General features: G+C 42.1%; 3 protein-coding genes across 5 annotated transcripts in view; all 3 read left to right on the top strand.

The window, feature by feature from the left end:
• The first annotated feature begins 29 nt into the window (after positions 1 to 29).
• Positions 30 to 17,002, top strand: LOC136171957 (angiogenin-2). Its single transcript, XM_065941057.1, has 2 exons — positions 30 to 263; positions 16,286 to 17,002. The coding sequence occupies exons 1-2, from the start codon at positions 45 to 47 to the stop codon at positions 16,745 to 16,747; spliced, it is 681 nt and encodes a 226-aa protein (XP_065797129.1). The 5' UTR covers positions 30 to 44; the 3' UTR covers positions 16,748 to 17,002.
• The window catches only part of RNASE4 (ribonuclease A family member 4), a 29,249-nt gene continuing 6,724 nt past the window's right edge, over positions 191 to 22,715 (top strand). Inside the window, exon 1 of one of the 2 annotated variants that reach the window (XM_065941059.1) lies at positions 191 to 323. The gene's annotated coding sequence lies outside the window, so the exon portion shown is untranslated. Of the gene's footprint in view, positions 324 to 422; positions 490 to 22,715 lie in introns of those variants that run through there. The other variant, XM_065941060.1, reaches the window with a different exon arrangement.
• On the top strand, positions 194 to 22,010 carry LOC136171956 (angiogenin-1-like). 2 transcript variants are annotated; one of them, XM_065941055.1, is made up of 2 exons: positions 194 to 323; positions 21,415 to 22,010. In XM_065941055.1, exon 2 carries the CDS (start codon positions 21,433 to 21,435, stop codon positions 21,874 to 21,876), a length of 444 nt encoding a protein of 147 aa, XP_065797127.1. In that variant the 5' UTR covers positions 194 to 323; positions 21,415 to 21,432; the 3' UTR covers positions 21,877 to 22,010. The 2 variants fall into 2 exon arrangements, with proteins under 2 accessions (XP_065797127.1, XP_065797128.1); XM_065941056.1 differs by lacking the exon at positions 194 to 323 and adding an exon at positions 431 to 489.

The following is a 22,715-nucleotide window of genomic DNA, read 5'->3' as shown; positions in this document are numbered from 1 at the left end:
GTCCTGCAGTCTGCAGGCCCCCTCAGGCCGCGTCCTCTTGGCCAATGAGGCTCAGTCTCAGCCCAGGCAGAAACCCTCCGGTTCCGCCTAGAACGGGGGTTGCTCTGACGCCTGCTTTGGAGGCGGGTCCTGGCGGGAAGCGCCTCCTAGGAGAAGTGGGGCGCCGTCCCAACTACAAAAAGCCTCGCACCCCGACCCTTCTCCACCCCTCTGCATCTTTGCACTTCTCCCGACTCGACGTCGTCGTTACAGGGAAGAAGCGGGTGAGAAAAACTTCTTTTCCACCGTCTTGCCCATTTCTGCAGACTTGTTCCGAGGCCGAGGTAGGTTCCCACTCCCGCTCCTTCATCTCCCCCTCTACTCCTCCTTTTTTGGTAGCTTTATCCGGGAGTTTGGGCGAGGCAGTCCCTTTTCAGCAGAGACAGTATGGAGTTCTGTGGGGAGGCGTTTGCGGGACTGGACTGGAAGGGCTGAGGATTGGAAGACAAGGTAAAAATTCCATTCTTCTCCAGTTAGGGATCCCACATTCCTGTGCATAGGCCCTCCGTCGTGTTCCACTCTGCCACCCCATGGACTGGGACCCACTCCGCTCCTCTGAGCATGGGAATTCTCCAGGCAAGAATACTAGAGTGGGTTGCCATGCCCTCCTCTAGCCCACATTCCTACTCCGCTGCTTATTTTCTGCAGCTGAGTAGAGCTGGCAGCATGAAATACCTGTTGTCTAGAACATAGGCTCTAAGCGTGACCGCAGAATTGGTGAACGGAAGGGAAATCCGAGGAAGGCTACACTTCCTCAGGAAAACAGGATGATCGCCAGATTTATGAACCATAACTTGTCAAGTTTTTGCAACCATAACTGACATTTGGGAACTCATGTTTTCCTTTTCTCCTCTGTCTTCTCCCCCTTAACCCACCTTCAGCCTGAGTTGTGAAATTCTTTGAGACACTTCACCAACAACCTCTTCTCTAAGCTTTCTTAGTGGAACCTTGGGGCCCTCAACTTTCTTACTCTGTGACAGCACATCAAATGATAACGACACAGGCTTATTTAGGAAGGACAGTAAAAGCAATTTTCAACGGTGTTTGGGGGCCTGGGGAAATCTCAAGTGAGCTGTAGGGGAGCAGAATTTGCCACCCCAAAATGTCTCTTTGGCATATTATTTTAACTTGGTTGTTTTCTAAAAAACAGCAGACAAGGAGAAAATCCTGAAAACCTGAAAGGAGTTAACTTTTTGTAACAAGAAACATTTACATTTATAAGGGAAATGTCCATTTAGTAAGAATGTCTCCCTTGCTGTACCCAGAAGAAGATGATGACCAAATCTCTACAAACTTGCCAACTGGAGAAGGCAAAGACATGTTTGCATAACCACCCTCAATTGTTTATTTTGCTTTTCCTGGTAACTGACTTCCCACCCTCAACATCCTCTTTTGAGTCAAATTAGTTTGGCTTGGGAAAATCATTCTAGAAAAAGAGGAATGACTCTGGCTATTGTTAAAAGAGCAGATGTGAGTGTATAAGCAGTCAAAGCTAAGAGGTTTACCCAGTTACTGTTAGAAGCATGTGCCAGTGTGATTCATAAATTAGATGGCTGAGAAAGTGGACCACAGCAGGCTGGTGAAATCCCTCTTTAGTTTTTATTGAATCTGTATTTGAGCAAACAATCTCTGTAAACAGCTATTCTCAGAACACACTGAAATACCTGGCAAAGAGCTGCTGCTACTGCTAAGTCACTACCATTGTGTCCGACTCTGCGACCCATAGACGGCAGCCCACCAGGCTCCTCTGTCCCTGGGATTCTCCAGGCAAGAACACTGGAGTGGGTTTCCATTTCCTTCTTCAGTTGGGACAGAGCAAATGGGCACAGAACCCAGAGTCTGTTGAAAACTGGATGGTTACTGTTTGTTTTTATTTGGAAATATAGGTAGACCAGTAGGACTTTGTCCCCCCTCTCCCTCAGTCAATAGTGTTTTCTACTTCCTGGAGGTAGAAGAGTGGTCCTTATTTCCATGTCGTTTTCATCCTCCTTTAACCATTGACTCCTGTTACTAAATAAGTTTCACACTTACAGACCTAACATTTTTTGTTATGAAGGAATTTGTAGACTAATCTCTTCCCACCAACACCTACTTTTGTAATTACCCTTGGGGACAGAACTAAACATATGTACTCTGTATAAAGGGAAAGGTATACTAGCACCAAGTCCATAGAAGGAGAACCCATGCTTCCTGTGTCCTTGTGCAGGGAAACTGTTGGCTTGAAGGAGAGAGTGAAAAACATTTCAAAATATAGGGGATGGCTTTAAGTTCAAGCTGACAGAACAGTTTTTAAATATATGAGCATTTTTTTCAATTGGCAATGCAATTGCTTCCCATCTATTAAAGGTAAGGTAAGTGAAGTCGCTTAGTCATGTCCGACTCTTTGCGACCCTATGGACTGTAGCCTACCAGGCTCCCCCATTCATGGGATTTTCCAGGCAAGAGTACTGGAGTGGATTGCCATTTCCTTCTCCAGGGGAATCTTGCCAACACAGGGATCGAACCGGGTCTCCCGCATTGCAGGCAGACGCTTTGCGGTCTGAGCCACCATGGTGCTTCCCATCTGTTGAAGTTACTGACAAAAAGATATAGCATTCATTAATCATAGATTATGGGAAGTCCTTCGGTATTCAACAGGAATTAGTTCCAGGACTTGCCAAGGGTCCTAAACCTGATGCTCAAGCCCCTTATATAAAATGACATAGTATTTGTGCTAATATATAATCTGCACACATCTTCCCTATAGTTTAAATGATCTCTAGATTACTCATAATACTTAATACAATGTAAATACTATGTAAACAGTTGCTGGGACACAGTGAATTTAACATTTTGCTTTTTAGAACTTTCTGGAATTTTTTTTCAAATATTTTCGGTCCATGGTTGAATCTGAGGATGGGGAACCTGTGGATATGGACGGTTAACTGTAGCTTCTCATTGTAGGTATTTTGAGTAAGCATTTCAGTTCAGTTGCTCAGCTGTGTTGGACTCTTTGCAACCCCATGGACTGCAGCACACCAGGCTTCCCTGTCCATCACCAACTCCTGGAGCTTACTCAAACTCATGTCCATCATGTTGGTGATGCCATCCAACCATCTCATCCCCTGTCATCCCCTTCTTCTCCTGCTTCCAATCTTTCTCAGATTCAGATTCTTTTCCAATGAGTCAGTTCTTCCCATCAGGTAGCCAAAGTATTGGAGTTTCAGCTTCAGCATCAGTCCTTCCAAAGCATATTCAGGACTGATTTCCTTTAGGATGGACTGGTTTGATGTCCTTGCAGTCCAAGGGACCCTCAAGAATCTTCCCCAACACTACAGTTGAAAAGCATCAATTCTTTGGCGCTCAACTTTCTTTGGAGTCCAACTCTCACATCCATACATGACTACTGGAAAAACCATAGCCTTGACTAGATGAACCTTTGTGGACAAAGTAATGTCTCTGCTTTTTAATATGCTGTCTAGGTTGGTCATAGCTTTTCTTCCAAAGAGCAAGCGTGTTTTGTTTTGTTTTGTTTTCTTTTATTGGGTTTACCCCATTTTTTTCCATTTATTTTTATTAGTTGGAGGCTAATTACTTTACAATATTGTAGTGGTTTTTGCCATACATTGACATGAATCAGCCATGGATTTACATGTGTTCCCCTTCCTGAACCCCCCTCCCACCTCCCTCTCCACCCGATCCCTCTGGGTCTTCCCAGTGCACCAGCCCTGAGCATTTGTCTCATGCATCCAACCTGGGCTGGTGATTTGTTTCACCCTTAATAATATACATGTTTTGATACTGTTCTCTCAAAACATCCCACTCTTGCCTGCAAGCGTCTTTTAATTTCATGGCTGCAGTTGCCATCTGCAGTGATTTTGGAGCCCAAAAAAATAAAGTCTCTCACTATTTCCATTGTTTCCCCACCTATTTGCCATGAAGTGATGGGACCGGATACCATATCTTAGTTTTCTGAATGTTGAGTTTTCAGCCAAGTTTTCACTTTCCTCTTTCACTTTCATCAATAGATTCTTTAGTTTCTCTCCACTTTCTTCCGTTAGGGTGGTATCATCTGGATATCTGAGGTTATTGATATTTCTCCCAGCAATCTTGATTCCAGCTTGTGCTTCATCAAGCCTGGCATTTCGCATGATGTACTCTGCATAGAAGTTAAATAAGCAGGGTGACAATATACAGCCTTGACATAGTCCTTTCCCAGATTGGAACCAGTCTGTTGTTCCATGCCCAGTTCTAACTGTTGCTTCCTGACCTGCATATAGATTTCTCAAGGGGCAGGTCAGGTGGTCTGGTATTCCCATCTCTTTCAGCATTTTCCACAGTTTATTGTGATCCACACAGTCAAAAGCTTTGGCATAGTCAATAAAGCAGAAGTAGATGCTCTTCTGGAATTCTCTTGCTTTTTCGATGATCCAATAAATGTATGTTGGCAATTTGATCTCTGGTTCCTCTGCCTTTTCCAAACCCAGCTTGAACATCTGGAAGTTCATGGTTCATGTGCTGTTGAAGCCTGGCTTGGAGAATTTTGAGCATTACTGTGCTATCCTGTGAGATGAGTGCAATTGCACAGTGGTTTGAACATTCTTTGGCATTGTCTTTCTTTGGGATTGGAATGAAAACTGACCTTTTCCAGTCCTGTGACCACTGCTGAGTTTTCCAAATTTGCTGGCATATCGAGTAAGCATTTAGATGCATTTTAATAAAATATTAAAATTTTCTTTTTATTTCAAAATCTTATTTTCTGTTTGCATCAACTCATTGTGCCAAGGTGAAAAGAAAAGCAATTAGAATAAAAGTAACCATTCATTACTCACCAACTTGCTTTTGGCATTGTCAGTTCTATGAATGGATTGCTGCTGCTGCTATGTTGCATCCAACTCTGTGCAACCCTATGGACTGCAGCCTGCTAGACTCCTCTGTCCACGGGATTCTCCAGGCAAGAATACTGGAGTGGGTTGCCATTTCCTTCTCCAGGGGATCTTCCCAACCTGGGGATTGAACTCAGGCCCCTTATGTCTTGCCTGCATTGGCAGATGGATTCTTTACCACTAGCACCACCTGGGAAGCCCAGGGATAGGTTGTGTAATCTCCAAATGTTTGTCAGGTAAAATCCAAGGGGAAGAGATAGGACTTAGCTGTGTTCAGAAGCTGGAGGCTGCCCACCAGCACTACTGCGTGACTCTAAAATCAGAGGCTGATCTGCTGCTTTTAGGTGATTTACCAGAGAAGGATGGGGTCATGTTGGTTAATTTGTCTTGATCCCCTTGGACAGTGGGAGTCGGCTGCTGCTTCCTAGTCCAGGGTTGCTAAGGCACTAAGGTTGTCGCAGGAGCCTGAGAGCCTTCTCCCTAATAAGTGACTGGTTGATAACTTTGTTTTAAGATCACATTATTTATATTTATAAACCTGAACTCTCTGATAAAAGATCTTCTGATTGAATCTCAAAGCAAAACCCAGCTTTGTGGTTTGTAATGGTCGATAATTTTTTAAAACTCAGTTCTTCAGTGTGTTTAAAGAATGATGTGTGGGTAATTTAAAATAGGTATTCTTACTATTTACAGTAGCTAAAACATGGAAGCAACCTAGATGTCCATCAGCAGATGAATGGATAAGGAAGTTGTGGTACATATACACAATGGGATATTACTCAGCTATAAAAAGGAACAAATTTGAGTCAGTTCTAATGAAGTGTGTAAAACTAGAGCTTATTATAAAAAGTGAAGTAAGTCAGAAAGAAAAACACGAATATTGTATATTAACACATATATATGGAATTTAGAAAGAGTGTAACAATGATCCTACATACGGGGCAGCAAAAGAGACACAGATGTAAAGAACAGACTTTTGGACTCTGTGGGAGAAGGTGAGGGTGGGATGATTTGAGAGAATAGCATTGAAACATGTATAGTACCGTGTGTAAAATAGATGACCAGTGCAAGTTCGATGCATGAAGCAGGGCACTCAAAGCCAGTGCTCTGGGACAACCCAGAGGGATGGGGTGTGGAGGGAGGTGGGAGGGGGGTTCAAGCTAGGGGGACACATGTACACTGATGGCTCATTCATGTCGATGTATGGCAAAAACCATCATACTATAAAGTAATTGTTCTCCTATTAAAATAAAGTAATTATTAAAAAAAAATAAAATAGGTGCTCCTCTCAAACAGTGTGTTTGCTCAGAAAAGAAAAGTGAGTGGGCACATTGTTAGATGCCAGGAGAAGCCCCACATCCCACTATTTTTCTTTGCTCTGTTAAAAACCAAAATTCAACTGAGTAAATTTGAAGACCTAATTGGCTTTGATAAATGATTCATGAAAGGGGCAGCATCTCATCTAGTAAATAAGAGAGGTGCTCTGAGAAGCTCAGCAATGAAAGAGTTTTATAGGCAGAAACTGGATGGATCAAGAAAGTTATTAGCAGGAGGAAAATAAAAAAGGATTGCTTCAGTCAAGGTTTTGTTTGATTTTGGAGTTTCTTCACACACACAAAAAAAACTGACTTACATAATACCCACCTCAAACAGTCTTGGTGAGGATTAAATGTAGTCATATAAATAAATATGAGCTCTTCATAGAATGAAAGGTAACAATGATTGTTATAATTATTATGATGATTTCAAATGCATTTGTTTTACTGATAGGCAGCCTGACTTCAGCTGACACCTAAAATACAGGGAGACTGAAAATGCAGAGGTGGGTGAATGACGAGAGAAGGTTGGTATTTTTAAAGAAGACAACAGTGTCCTAGATCCAACACCAGTGAAGGTGGTTGCCGGGGCCTGTGAAACAGCTGGCCTCCTGCTGCTACCTGGTATTTGAAACCATAGGATCTGAAAGTGATCCTGGTGCCCTTGCGTCCACTTTCTATGCAGGCAACGTAGCCATTTTGTGAGTGGATGCAAGGCAGTGTTGCATTGATGGTGGAGTTAGTCAGTTTTACAGCGGAAGACTGGACACTCACAGTCATTTGTGGACAGGTAAAGATGAAAGGAAAGAGAAGCCCAGGAACATGATAAGGATACTTCTGAAGGGTAATAGCTGGGAGGCTGAGGTCAGGTGCAGGGTGGTAACAGCTGTCACATAACCTTCTCTGGAAGTGCTTTCCCGGTTCTATAAAACCTCCTTAGCACCTGTTCATGAGACCAGATTCTGTGGGTAAAGAGAAAGCACAGTGGAGCTGCATCCTCCCGGGGGACCCCATCTTCTCTGCAGGCTTCTACAAGGCAGTTCTTGGAGCTGGCCCAAGAAACAACATCTTTGGGATTCAGATCATTGCATGGGAACAGTGAAACCTCGGTCCTGTCTCAGGCAGGGGTAAGAACCAGGGGTGTCATAAAAAGCCAACTTGGGGACAAAAGGCCACATTTATCAAACTTTGCCTCCTAGAACAAATCTCTAATCCAAAGGCGAGTTAATAGTTGACCAAATCATGCCCAGGGAAGAGGTGAACGACTCTCATTGTTTGTTCAAGAGCAGTGTCCTTGGTTTGTGTGTCTCTGTCACGGTTGGGAATTTTCAGACCTGGTCTCTCCACCCTGTTCATCAGATCACTGTGTGATCAGAACCAGGAGGGACCTCCAGATTCACTTGGCTGGAACCCATCTCCAGGAACAAATAGCGGGAACCCCTCTGCAGTTGGAGGGAAACTTCCAGATATTTGTAAGATTCTTCCATCTGGGTAATCCATTATTTTATTTATTTGTCTGTTTGTTTTTTGTTTATATACTATAGCCATCCATCCATTTAAATGAAACTATTTTCCCCTATTTTAAAACCTCTGGGCCCAAGCTCATGAATTCAGAAGAAAATGAATTAGGTTCCAAAGTTTAAAATGAAAACAGATTTCTTTGGTGGATATCCTTTATGTAGATAAAGGCAAATTAGTGCCCCTGGGAGCAAGTAGAGGGTTAGGACAGATTTCTAAATTGTGGTAAAATCCCCAAAGCCTGGGGAAAGCTGTTTGCTGAAGGGTATCTGGAGCCCCACCTCACCCCCACCTCCCCAATATATGTTGGGTTTTTTTTTTTTTTTTTTGGTTTTTTTTTTTAATTTTATTTTATTAGTTGGAGGCTAATTACTTCACAACATTTCAGTGGGTTTTGTCATACATTGACATGAATCAGCCATAGAGTTACACGTATTCCCCATCCTGATCCCCCCTCCCACCTCCCTCTCCACCCAACTTCTCTGGGTCCTCCCAGTGCACCAGGCCCGAGCACTTGTCTCTTCGAAAACCCAGTATAGGTTTTGTGTGACACTGAACAAGAAAAGAAACAGAAAGTATATTTTTAGCTCTTAGTTTTCTTTTTCTTAAATATCTATTTATTTATTTGCCTGCACCAGGTGTTAATTGTGGCACAGGAATCTTCAATCCTTGTTGCAGCATACAGGATCTTTAGTTGTGGTGCTGGCACTCTTAGTTGTGGCAGGAGGGATCTAGTTCCCTGACCTGGGATCAAGCCCTGGCCCCATGCATGGGAATGTAGAGCTTTGGCCACTGCATCACCAGGGAAGTCCAATCTCTGTTTACTTGTAAGCTTCCCAGCTAACTTCTTTAAGAAAATTTTGGAGGAGTTCCCTAACAATCCAAGCAGGACTATGCCATGCTTTCACTGCCAAAGGCATGGGTTCAATTCCTTGTCAGGGAACTAGGATCCCACAAGCTGTGTGGAACAGCAAAAAAGGAAGAAAGTAAGTTTTGGGTGTTCTTTGAAAGCAAGTGGAACACACCCCAAGATCAAAAGAAGGTGCATTGACCATAATTACTCATCATCAAAGGTTGGGGTAATTCTCTGGTACGTGAAGTTTGATGGCTCCCTTGAATACAAAATATTGCCTGTCAGAGAGGACAAGAATGTTAATTTTTATAAAGACCAAGAGATTAGTCTGAGACACAGGATAAAAATCTAAAGAACATTTGAAATAAATTCCACTGCCAAATATGTGCTTGGGTCTAGAAGGATCTGTGTAAATGAGTCTGACTATCCTTGACCAAATGTGAGGCTCTGCACCATTTGCCTAGGCAGATTCACTTCTGTACCACAAACCTTCTGTCTCTTACTTGTTTTTTCCCCAATTCCATTTTACCTCTCATTTCCAGAAGTTTAGAATCTCAAACATGTGAGAATTGAAAACAATGTGTGAAGTGGGGGAGCAGATGTTAGATAGAGGTGGCCATAGTGTGTTTGCTGGGATTTGGTTTCTGGATGTCTCAGGGAGTCAAAATTACAATAAGTCTAAGCAAACTTCAGCTGAGTTGTTACAGGCTGAATTTTGCAAATTTTGTAGATCAAAAATAAAGATATTCCTTTACCTCCCCAGACTGGAACATGAAGGCTTCAACCTCCCAACAAACAAATAACTTTTTAGGGTGCCAAGCCCTGAGGTAGGCTCAACGCCTTAACTAGAGGTGAAGAGGGCTGGGCTTACGCCCTGATCCTTAAAGGATGATACATACCAGTGAGATTGGGCTCACATCATCCTATCTGTGCCACCAACTAAATCCATACAAACTTATCTTTACAATTCCGTGGTCACTGGACATTTGCTATGAAACTAGAAAGGTTCCCTGATGCCTTAATGAGAACCACAGAATTTCAGACTTTTACAGTGAGCACCTCTCATTTTATAGTAAGCAAATTTAGGTTTGGAGACGAAAATTAAAACAGTCATTAAAAAATATATATATTGCGGGTCTGCTATGAGGCATGTAGTATGATTCAAGGTGAATAATATGCTCTCTGCCCTGTTGTAGATTATATGCCAGTAGGAAACACTTATCCTGGAGGAGGGCATGGCAACCTACTCCAGTATTCTTTCCGGAATAATGCTGTGGACAGAAGATCCTGGTGGGCTGCAGTCCATACAGTCACAGAGAGTCGGTAACGACTGAGTGACTGAGTGGGGATGCAAGAAACATTTATAAGTAAATAGGTAATTGTTTGCTTAAGATCCCATGAATAACGGTTTAGGAATGGCAGGCATGAAACCTGGTAACCACTAAATCTTTATTTGTGATATCCTGAGCTTTGTGACTTTTGCTTTGACACTCGTATCTAGTGAGGTGTCCTTGGTCTTAATATCTAAGGCATAGAGTGTTTGGACAGAGACTGTGGCCAGGCCTGCCAGCTCACATCCTCTTCTGTGATCAGCAATATCCCCTGTACAGTACTGACTCCTACAAGGACCCACCGGTTCCTCCAAGCGAGGGAGACAACATTCCTATCCACCACTGCCACCTAATGACTCTTTTGGGTACGACCAGCTCAGGTTCTGTTAGATTTTTGAACTCTGGGATTCTGGCCTCTGTTCACAGTGTGACCATTAAGGATACTTCCACCCTTGACAGCCTGCCATTCTACAACTGCCTTTGACGTTAAAAGGCGATATTTATCCATTGCAGAGCAGGGGGCTTAACTGATTACAATTCAAGAAAAGTGTCTTCCAAAAAAGTAGAAAAAGAAAACACAAATCCATGGCTGATTCATGTCAATGTATGGCAAAAACCACTACAATATTGTAAAGCAATTAGCCTCCAACTAATAAAAATTAAAAAAAAAAAAGAAGAAGAAGAAAACACACCCAGGAGACTGAAAGCGCCATGTAAAGAGCTTGGCGCGTGGGGAGCGTGGCAGCCCAGCGGCTGTGCTGGGGCAGTGGCCCTGTAGGACAGCTTGTTATTCTTTTAGGCGTGACTCACCTAGTCATCTACCACTTTCTTGCTAACCTCCCCAAAATACTTTTGCTGATTCTTACGTGCTTAATGGAAACCATTTCAGTGACTATTTCTTTCTTTCTTTCAGTGTTGAAGAATGACCAAAGAATCTTAGGGTACAATTTGGTAATTCTTTGGTAGTATACCAAATTTGTCTATATATAAGATAATACAGATAAGGTAGATCAATGCCAGATGCTGGTTAGAAAGAGAGATCATTTCGTTCAACCTGTCACATGCATTCCTATGTAACCAGCGGAACCTTGAATCCTTTTGTCTTTCTAGAGTCACAGTTGTGCTCCTAGGACTGTTTAGCATCACTACAGGCTTAGTGTTATAACTGGTGGTGGTCTCTTTAAGGGCTATGAAAATATTTAACATGAAAATATGTTTATTGATTTACACATAAGAAAAGCACAATATAAAAATAATTTAATATCTATGACTCTATATCATTTGTTTTTAAATTTAGAATTCATAAAGATTATAGTACAGTTAAAAATAAATTGAAGGTCATATCTTTGTCCCATTTAAAAATTTCTCAGCTTGTGTGATAATTGCCAAGAAATCATCAGTTCAGTTCAGTTCAGTTGCTCAGTCGTGTCCGACTCTTTGCAACCCCATGAATCATAGCACGCCAGGACTCCCTGTCCATCACCAACTCCCGGAGTTTACTCAAACTCCTGTCCATCGAGTTGGTGATGCCATCCAGCCATCTCATCTCTGTCGTCCCCTTCTTCTCCTGCCCCCTTCCCTCCTAGCATCAGGGTCTTTTCATATGAGTCAGTTATTTGCAGCAGGTGGCCAAAGTATTGGAGTTTCAGCTTCAGCATCAGTCCTTCCAATGAACACCCAGGACTTATCTCCTTCAGGATGGACTGGTTGGATCTCCTTGCACTCCAAGGGACTCTCAAGAGTCTTCTCCAACACCACAGTTCAAAAGCATCAATTTTTCAGCGCTCAGCTTTCTTCATAGTCCAACTCTCACATCCACACATGACTACTGGAAAAACCATAGCCTTGACTAGATGGACCTTTGTTGGCAAAGTAATGTCTCTGCTTTTTAATATGCTGTCTAGGTTGGTCATAACTTTCCTTCCAAGGAGTAAACCTCTTTTAATTTCATGGCTGCAGTCACCATCTGCAGTGATTTTGGAGTCCAAAAAAATAAAGTCTGACACTGTTTCTCCACTGTTTCCCCATCTAATTGCCATGAAGTGATCGCACAGACCACGGTCTTGTCTAACTCAATGAAACTAAGCCATGCCATGTGGGGCCATCCAAGACGGTTGGGTCATGGTGGAGAGCTCTGACAGAATGTGGTCCACTGGAGAAGGGAATGGAAAACCACTTCAGTATTCTTGCCTTGAGAACCCCATGAACAATATGAAAAGGCAAAATGATAGGATACTGAAAGAGGAACTCCCCAGGTCGGTAGGTGCCCAATATGCTACAGGAGATCAGTGGAGAAATAACTCCAGAAAGAATGAAGGAATGGAGCCAAAGCAGAAACAATACCCAGTTGTGGATGGGACTGGTGATAAAAGCAAGGTCCGATGCTGTAAAGAGCAATATTGCATAGGAACCTGGAATGTTAGGTCCATGAATCAAGGCAAATTGGAAGTGGTCAAACAGGAGATGGCAAGAGTGAGCATCGACATTCTAGGAATCAGCGAACTAAAATGGACTGGAATGGGTGAATTTAGCTCAGATGACCTTTATATCTACTACTGTGGGCAGGAATCCCTTAGAAGAAATGGAGTAGCCATTATGGTCAACAAAAGAGTCTGAAATGCAGTACTTGGATGCAATCTCAAAATGACAGAATGTCCTCTGTTCGTTTCCAAGGCAAACCATTCAATATCATGGTAATCCAAACCTATGCCGCAACCAGTAACGCTGAAGAAGCTGAAGTTGAACGGTTCTATGAAGACCTACAAGACCTTTTATAACTAACACCCAAAAAAGATGTCCTTTTCATTACAGGGGACTGGAATGCAAAAGTAGGAAGTCAAGAAACACCCGGAGTAACAGGCAAATGTAGCCTTGGAGTACAGAATGAAGCAGGGCAAAGGCTAATAGAACTTTGCCAAGAGAACGCACTGGTCATAGCAAACACCCTCTTCCAACAACACAAGAGAAGACCCTACACATGGACATCACCAGATGGTCAACACCGAAATCAGATTGATTATATTCTTTGCAGCCAAAGATGGAGAAGCTCTATACAGTCAGCAAAAACAAGACCAGGAGCTGACTGTGGCTTAGATCATGAACTCCTTATTGCCATATTAAGACCTAAATTGAAGAAAGTAGGGAAAACCACTAGACCATTCAGGTATGACCTAAATCAAATCCCTTAAGACTATACAGTGGAAGTAAGAAATAGATTTAAGGGACTAGATCTGATAGAGTGCCCAATGAACTATGGACGGAGGTTCGTGACATTGTACAGGAGACAGGGATCAAGAGCATTCCCATGGAAAAAAAATGCAAAAAGGCAAAATGGCTGTCTGAGGAGGCCTTACAAATAGCTGTGAAACAAAGAGAAGTGAAAAGCAAAGGAGAAAAGGAAAGATATTCCCATTTGAATGCAGAGTTCCAAAGAATAGCAAGGGGAGATAAGAAAGCCTTCCTCAGGGATCAAGGCAAAGAAATAGAGGAAAACAACAGAATGGGAAAGACTAGAAATCTATTCAAGAAAATTAGAGTTATCAAGGGAACATTGGTATGGACCTAACAGAAGCAGAAGATATTAAGAAGAGGTGGCAAGAATACACAGAAGAACTGTACAAAGTCTTCACAACCCAGATAATCACGATGGTGTGATCACTCACCTAGAGCCAGACATCCTGGAATGTGAAGTCAAGTGGGTCTTAGAAAGCATGACTATGAACAAAGCTAGTGGATGTGATGGAATTCCAGTTGAGCTATTTCAAATCCTGAACAATGATGCTGTGAAAGTGCTGCACTCAATATGTCAGCAAATTTGGAAAGCTCAGCAGGGGCCACAGGACTGGAAAAGGTCAGTTTTCATTCCAATCCCAAAGAAAAGCAATCCCAAAGAATGCTCAAACTACTGCACAATTGCACTCATCTCACATGCTAGTAAAGTAATGCTCAAAATTCTCCAAGCCAGGCTTCAGGAATACGTGAACTGTGAACTTCCAGATGTTCAAGCTGGATTTAGAAAAGGCAGAGGAACCAGAGATCAAATTGCCAACATCCACTGGATCATCAAAAAAGCAAGAGAGTTCCAGAAAAACATCTATTTCTGCTTTATTGACTATGCCAAAGCCTTTGACTGTGTGGCTCACAATAAACTGTGGAAAATTCTGATAGAGATGGGAATACCAGACTACCTGACCTGCCTCTTGAGAAACCTATATGCAGGTCAGGAAGCAACAGTTAGAACTAGACATGGAACAACAGACTTGTGTCAAAATGGAAAAGGAGTATGCCAAAGCTATGTATTGTCACCCTGCTTATTTAACTTATATGCAGAGTACATCATGAGAAACACTAGGCTGGAAGAAGCACAAGCTGGAATCAAGTTTGCTGGGAGAAATATCAATAACCGCAGATATGCAGATGACACCACCCTTATGGAAGAAAGTGAAGAGGAACTAAAAAGCCTCTTGATGAAGAAAGTGATAGAGGAAAGTAAAAATGTTGGCGTAAAGCTCAACATTCAGAAAACTAAGATCATGGCATCTGGTCCCATCTCTTCATGGCAAGAAATCATAGCCAATTATAAAACGAATGAGTTACTCATAGGAAAACAATTTGAAAAACAAAAGTTATAAAAATCAGTTTCTAATTTCCTGTGGAAAGTTATTTTTATTGTTGGATGTGAGGGCATTCACATCTATTTGGTGAGATGTGGAGTAGAACTATGGTGGTTTACAAAAAGGCCTTGTTTGTCACAGTTTTTCCCAAAGAACTGAAGGTATAGCAGAAACCACCTGCTACAAACAACAAATATCTTTCAGTTCTCAAGTTTCAGAACACATAAAATCTTAGTAACTGTAAGATATTTGTTATCTATTTTATTATATTCTATGCCTATTTAATTCTATCTTAAATTATGTGTCATTGAGTTAAAATTGTGCCCCAGGAAGAAACATAGTATTTGCTCTCTGGGTGTGTTGAGTGTCTGTGACACACCATTCCTAAAATGTTTGAGTTTTACAGTTTGAGTTGACTGCTCTTGAGAGTTGATAGAAGCTTTCTTCTTTTGAAGAAGATATTAAAAATCAATAAGGAAATTACAACACCTTTGATTTGATGAAAAGATCTAAGGTATTTTGTTTGCTTGTTTTACCATGTGGTAATACCATTTGCCTATTGTGTATCAGTGTAGGTATGTATTCAGGGAAACTGAAAAATATCCTCTGAGGATCATCCTATTTGCTCCCAGTTCAAGAAGCTCCTAAGAATAAGCTTGAGTTCCTCTTCCTCCAGTCCTCTAGAGGATGAAGCAAGTGTCTTTTAATTTCATGGCTGCAGTCACCGTCTGCAGTGATTTTGGAGTTCAAGAAAATTAAAATCTGTCACTTACTTCTGTGTTTTCCCCTTCTATTTGCCATAAAGTGGTGAGACCAGATGCCATGATCCTAGTCTTTTTAACAATGAGTTTTAAGTTAGCTTTTTCAGGCTCAATAAGAGGCTCTTTAGTTCCTCTTCACTTTCTGTCATTAGAGTGTTATGACCTCTGGTTCATCTGCTTCTTTGAAACCCAGCTTGTACATCTGAAAGTTCTAGGATCACATACTGCTGAAGCCTAGCTTGAAAGATTTTGAGCATAACTTGCTAGAATGTGAAATGAGCACAACTGTATGGTAGTTTATATAACAATTCCACCTTTGGCCACGAACCACCTATTTCTTGGGGAATTGGGTCCGCTTCCCTTCACCTCAGCCCCTCAGGGTGCAACTGCTGTCCTCCCAGTCAACTGATGGATTGACTTGAGTGCCTGCGATCTGTCTTCAACAATCCTCTGATCGCCCCTTCCCTGGGATTCAAGGTTCCATAGAAGTCCCTCTTCTTCATAGCTTTCAGCATCTATCTTACTGTCTCATCTCAGTAGCCTGGTGCTCCCATCCCTTCCCCATGGGTGCCACATCCCGTATTACGGAGGCACTTGGTGTGTCTTAATGGCCTTTGTCTTCCAGGACCTAGCATGGTGCCTGGTACCCAGTAGGGACTTATATAGAGTTTGCTATTAAATTAGCCAATAACTGAATTAAAGCGTGTGAATGGATTTTGTAATGTTTCAACTGATAGAAATGTACATTTTCAGTGATCCTCAGGGATAGGAAAGATCAGCTGAGGCTGGAGTTGTGTTCAGGAGACTTTTAAATTGACTTTTCAAAGGAATCAATAGACAAGATGAAACATTTCCTTTTCGAGAAAATGAAAAGAATATCACTAAGTAGTGATGAAGGATACCTGACTCATGATACCTTGTCAGAGAGAAAAGTCCTAATTTGGCAATGCTGTTCTGTGCCCTACTTAATCTCCTTTTGCCCTTTGCAGGAGCCTTTGTTGGAAGACATGGTCATGGTCTTGAGCCCCCTGTTTTTGGTTTTCATGCTGGATCTGGTCCTGACCCCACAAACCCTGGCTCAAAATGATGGGTACAGGGGATTTTTAAGGAAGCACTATGATCCTAGCCCAGCAGGCCACGATGACAGATACTGTAACACCATGATGGAGAGACGAAACATGACTAGACCCTGCAAAGACACCAACACCTTTGTTCATGGCAACAGTGATGACATCAGGGCCATCTGTGGTGATAGTAATGGAGAACCTTACAGAGACGGTCTTAGAAGAAGCAGGTCTCCCTTCCAGGTCACTACCTGCAAGCATATAGGAGGGTCCACCCGGCCTCCATGCCGGTACAGAGCCTTCAAAGCAAACAGAGTCATTGTTATTCGCTGTCGAGATGGCTTTCCTGTCCACTTTGAGGAGAACTCTATCCCTCCAAGACCGTAGTCCAGAGCTGGCTCTGCTCTTCCTTCCTTGCATTTCCCCCTCGCATTATGGCAACATGCATTGCTAAGAATCCAGAACATGAGCTGCTGATCTTTTCTTTTATGCTTTACAAGATGCTTCATAAATAAAAATTCTCTGAAATCAGCAAGAATCAGTCTTCTCACTGATTCCTGGTCTATTGATCTTCCCCCCATTTTCTCTATTCAGCTTCCCCCTGAGAGGGTTGGATGGGAGAGCAATGCCTTTTTCCTTATCAGTCATTTCCATCTCAGGTAACAGGGGGCAAACTTTTCCTTTCTATGAAGGTTGGGATGTTAAATTTATCTTTCAGCGATTGCTGGAAAACTTTTTCAAAAAAATAGAGAAAACACATCCAGCAGACTGAAAAGTGCAATGTAAGCTTAAATCAAATCCCTTATGATTATGCAATAGAAGGGAAAAATAGATTCAAAGGATTACATCTGATAGACAGAGGATTAGATCTGGTAGACAGAGTGCCTGAAGAACTATGAACAGAGGAAACTTAAATCCCTTATGATTATACAGTAGAAGTGACAAATAGATTCAAAGGATTAGATCTGGTAGACAGAGTGCCTGAAGAACTATGGACAGAGATTCGTAACATTTCACAGGACGTAATGACCAAAACCATCCCAAAGAAAAAGAAATGCAAAAAGGCAAAATGGTTGTCTGAGAAAGCCTTACAAATTGCTGAGAAAAGAAGAGAAGCGAAAGGCAAAGGAGAAAAGGAAAGAGATACCCATCTGAATGCAGAGTTCCAAAGAATAGCAAGGAAAGATAAGAAATTGTTCATTTCCTGAGTGAACAATGCAAAGGAGTAGAGGAAAACAATAGAATGGGAAAGACTAGAGATCTCTTCGAGAAAATTAGAGATACCAAGGGAACATTTCATGCAAAGATGGGCACAATAAAGGACAGAAATGGTGTGGACCTAACAGAAGCAGAAGAGATTAATAAGCGGTGGCAAGAATACACAGAACTATACAAAAAAGGGCTTCATGACCCAGATAACCACGATGGAGTGAGCACTCACCTAGAGCCAAACATCCTGGAATGTGAAGGTAAGTGGGCCTTAGGAAGCATCACTATGAACAAAGCTAGCGGGGGTGATGGAATTCCAGCTGAGCTACTTCAAATCCTAAAAGACGACATTGTTAAAGTGCTAAACTCATTATGCCAGCAAATTTGGAAAACTTAGCAGTGGCCACAGAACAAGAAAAGGTCAGTTTTCATTCCAATCTCAAAGAAGGGCAGTTCCAGAGGATGTTCAAACTACTGTACAATTGGGCTCATTTCACATGCCAGCAAGGTAATGCTCAGAATCTTTCAAGCTAGCCTTCAACAGTACATGAATTGAGGACTTCCAGATGCACAAGCTGGATTTAGAAAAGGTGGAGAAACCAGAGATCAAATTGTCAGCATCCATTGGATCATAGAAAAAGCAAGGAAATTCCAGAAAAACATCTACTTCTGCTTCATTGACTACTCTAAAGCCTTTGACTGTGTGGATCTCAACAAACTGGAAAATTCTTAAAGAGATGGGAATGCCAGACCACCTTACCTGCCTCCTGAGAAACCTGTATGCAGGTCAAAAAGCAACAGTCAGAAACAGACGTGGAACAACGGACTGGTTCAAAATCGGGAAAGGAATATGTCAAGGCTGCATATTGTCACCCTGCTTATTTAACTTATATGCAGAGTGCATCATGTGACTTGCTGGGCTGGAGGAAGCACAAGCTGGGATCAAGATTGCTGGGAGAAATATCAACAACCTCAGATATGCAGATGATACCACTTTAATGGCAGAAAGCGAAGAGGAACTAAAACACCTCTTGATGAAGGTGAAAAAGGAGTGAAAAAGCTGGCTTAAAACTGAACATTCAAAAAACTAAGATCATGGCATCTGGTCCCACCACTTCATGGCAAATAGATGGGGAAAAAATGGAAACAGTGACAGACTTTATTACTTGGGCTCCAAAATCACTGTGCATGGTGACTGCAGCCATGAAATTAAAACACACTTGCTCCTTGGAAGAAAAGCTATGACAAAGCTAGACAGCATATTAAAAAGCAGAGATAGCACATTGCTGAAAAAGGTCTGTAGAGTCAAAGCTATGGTTTTTCCAGCAGTCATGTATGGATGTGAGCTCGGGACCACAAAGAAGGCTGAGCGCTGATGAATTGATGCTTTTGAACTGTGGTGTTAGAGAAGACTTTTGAGAGTCCCTTGGATTGCAAGGAGATTGAAGGCAGGAGGAGAAGGAGATAACAGAAGATAAGATAGTTGGATGGCATCACCAACTCAATGGACATGAATTTGAGCAAGCTCCAGGAGATGGTAAAGGACAGGGAAGCCTGGCATGCTGCAGTCCATGGAGTCACAAAGAGTTGGCGACAATTGAGCGACTGAACAGCAATAAAACAGTCAAGGCAGATCAATGTCAGATGCTGATTAGAAAGCTCACTCTGACATGCCTTCCCATGTAAGCAGCAGAACCCCGAATTCTTTTGTCTTTCTAGATCCACAGTTGTATTACCAGGATTGTTTAACATCACTACAGGTTTAGTGCTACAACTCGTGGCCTCTTTAAGGGCTACAAAAATAGTTAATATGAAAATATGTTTATTGACTTACAACAAGAAAATCACAATATAAAAATTAATAATTTAATATCCATGGCACTGCCTGGCGTGCTGCGATTCATGGGGTCGCAAAGTGTTGGACACGACTGAACTGAACTGAACTGATACCACTTACGTTTAAGTTTAGGATTCATAAAGATTATAGTATATTTAAAAATAAATTGAAGATAAGATTTTTATCCCAGTCTAAGAATTTCTCAGCATGTGTGATGACTGACGAGAAATCATAGCCAATTATAAATTGGATAAGTTACTCATTGGAAAACAATTTGAAAAACCAAGTTATAAAAATCAGTTTCCAATTAACGTTGAAAAGTTCTTTTTATTGTTAGACATGAGGACATTCACATTTATTTGGTAAAAAGTGAAGTAGGACCATGGTGGTTTTTTAAAAAGGCCCTATTCTTTCAATTTTCCTCCAAAGAAGTGATGGTGTAGTCAGAAACTATCTGCTACAAGCAATAAGTATCTTGCAATGCTCCAATTCTCAACTTCCAGAAGAAATAAAATCTTAGTGGCTCATAAGAAGCTTGTTTTCTATTTTGTTATAAATTATGTTGGTCTAATTCTATTTTTAATTATCTGTCATTGAGTTAAAATCATATCCCAGCAAGAAGAACAATATTTACTCTCTGGCTGTGCTGAGTACTGTGACACACCATTCCTGGGATGTGTGAGCTTTACAGTTTTATTTGAGTGCTCCTGAGTGATGACGGCAGCTCTCTCTTCTTTTGAGGAAGATGTTAAGAAATCAATACAGCAAATTATAAAGCCTTTTGTTTAATGAAAAGGTCTGAAGTGTTTTGTTGTTTATTTGTTTAGCCACATGATAATACCATTTGCCTGTTGTGTAACTGTCCACATAGGCCTTCAGGGAAACGGGAAAATATTCTCTGAGAGTAATCCAAACTGTTCCCAGTGCAAGAAGCTGTCAAGAGTATGCTTGAATTCCTCTTCCTCCAGTTCTCTGTAAGAGCCCACCCCAGACCCACTCCCAAGTACGACACAGATTCTTCCACACTTGTCCCTGTTCTTCCTAAATAGTAATAATTCCACATTTGGCCATGAAGCACTTACTTCTTGGGGAATTAGTTCTGCTACTTCTGCTTCCATTCAATTCCTGGTGAAACTGCTCTCCCTGCTCTCCTCATAGTCAGCTGATGGATTGACTTGCCCTGGAATCCATCTTCACCAATCCTCTCTGATCGCCCTTCCCTGGGCTCCAGGTTCCCTGAAAGTCCCTCATCTTCATAGCTCTCAGTGTATATCTTTTTGTTTCATCTTTGTATATCGGTGCTCTGATGCCTTCCCCATGGCTGATCCCCCCACGGGTGCTGTACCCTGTATTAGGGAGACACTTGGTATGTCTTAATGGTCTTTGTGTTCTAGGACCTAGCATGGTGTTTGGTACCCAGTTAATAAATGAATGTGAATGGATTTTTTAATGGTATCACTGATAGAAATATAAATTTTCAGTGATCTTCAGGGATAGGAAAGAGTGTTTGCATTTGGAAGTTGTGTTCAGGAGACTTTTAAATTGACTTTCCAAAGAAATTGATTGATGAGACAGATGAGACTACTGAGGAAAGGAAAAGAAAATTATATACCTAGTGACAGCGGTTACCTGATTCATGGCTGCTGCTACGTCGCTTTAGTCGTGACCGACTCTGTGCGACCCCATCGACGGCAGCCCAGCAGGCTCCTCCGTCCCTGGGACTCTCCAGGCAAGAATACTGGAGTGGGTTGCCATTTCCTTCTCCAGTGCATGAAAGTGAAAAGTGAAAGTGAAGTCGCTCAGTCGTGTCCGACTCTTCGCGACCCCATGGACTGTAGCCTACCAGGCTCCTCTGTCTATGGGAATTTCCAGGCAAGAGTACTGGAGTGGATTGCCATTTTCTCCTCCATGATTCATGGCACCCCACCATAAAACAAATCCCTGTCCTTTTAGCCTAGTTTGGCAATGCTGTTCTGTGCCCTACTGCATCTATTTTTGCCCTTGGCAGGAGCCTTTGTTGGAAGAGATGGTCATGGTCCTGAGCCCCCTGTTTTTGGTCTTCATGCTGGGTCTGGGTCTGACCCCACTGGCCCTGGATCAAGATGACTACAGATACAGACACTTCCTGACCCAGCACTACGATGCCAAACCAAAGGGCCGGGATGACAAATACTGTAATAACATCATGCAAAATCGAGGCCTGACCAGACCTTGCAAAGACACCAACACCTTTATTCATGGCAACAAGAATGACATCAAGACCATCTGTGAAGACAGGAATGGAGAGCCTTACGGAGGCAATCTCAGAATAAGCAGGTCTACATTCCAGGTCACCACCTGCAAGCATAGAGGAGGTTCCTCCCGGCCTCCATGCAAGTACAGAGCTGCAAAATCCTCCAGAGTCATTGTTATCGGCTGTGAAAATGGCTGGCCCGTCCACTTTGATGAGTCCTTTATCCCTTCAAGATAGTAGCCCAGAGCTGGCTCTGCTGTCCTTCCCTGCATTTTCCCCTTAGGCTGCGGCAACATTCATCGATAAGAATCCAGAAAATGAGCTGCTGATCTTTTCTTCTTTACAATATGCTTCATAAATAAAAAGTCTCTCAGATCAGTAAGAATCAAAGTCTTCTCACTGATTCTTGGTCTATTGATCTTTCTGCATTTTCTCTGTTCATCTGAGAGGGTTGGATGGTAGAACAATGCCTCTTTCCTTATCAGTCAGTTCCTTTTCAGGCATTCAGGGCATGGACTTTACCTTTCTGTGAAGGGGTGTGTGTGTGTGTGTTAGTCGTCCAATCATATCCCACTCTTTGGGATCCCGTGAACTATAGCCCACCAGGTTCCTTTGTCCATGGAATTTTCCAGGCAAGAATACTGTAGTGGGTTGCCATTTCCTCCTTCAGGGGATTTTCCCAATCCAGGAATTGAACCCACATCTCTTGTGTCTCCTGCATTGGCAAGCAGATTGTTTACACTGCACCACCTGGGAAGCCCCTTGGGACTAAATACTAATAGATTAATTACATTTTCTTTCCCTCTCTCTCACACACACATGCACACGTTTGAAATCCTGCATAAATAACAAAACCCATTCAGGGTAGCCACCTCTTCCCTTAAGCAGGAAGAAATCTGATATTGCTTTGAATGGAACACTCCCAGGATATTCTCATGGTTATTTCATAAAAAGATTAAAAAATTGATTACTACCTTGTTTTCTCTTTAATCTCTTACTTTATCAACTGATGCCTGGCAACTCTGAGGTCTTAGGAAGGTCATAGAAAAATTCCAAACTTATCCTTTATTCTTCAA

This window comes from Muntiacus reevesi, chromosome 7, assembly GCF_963930625.1.
Source record: "Muntiacus reevesi chromosome 7, mMunRee1.1, whole genome shotgun sequence".
In the NCBI taxonomy this organism is placed as follows: domain Eukaryota; kingdom Metazoa; phylum Chordata; class Mammalia; order Artiodactyla; family Cervidae; genus Muntiacus; species Muntiacus reevesi.
This window is presented reverse-complemented; position numbering and strand designations above follow the sequence as displayed.

What these genes read in the sequence shown, in the direction of transcription:
- LOC136171957 (XM_065941057.1), top strand. Translation starts at nt 45, where the DNA reads ATGAGGCTCAGTCTCAGCCCAGGCAGAAACCCTCCGGTTCCGCCTAGA. An exon ending in TCGTTACAGGGAAGAAGCGG is followed by an intron (nt 264 to 16,285) that starts GTGAGAAAAACT and finishes TGCCCTTTGCAG; the next exon opens with GAGCCTTTGTTGGAAGACAT.
- LOC136171956 (XM_065941055.1), top strand. Translation starts at nt 21,433, where the DNA reads ATGGTCATGGTCCTGAGCCCCCTGTTTTTGGTCTTCATGCTGGGTCTG.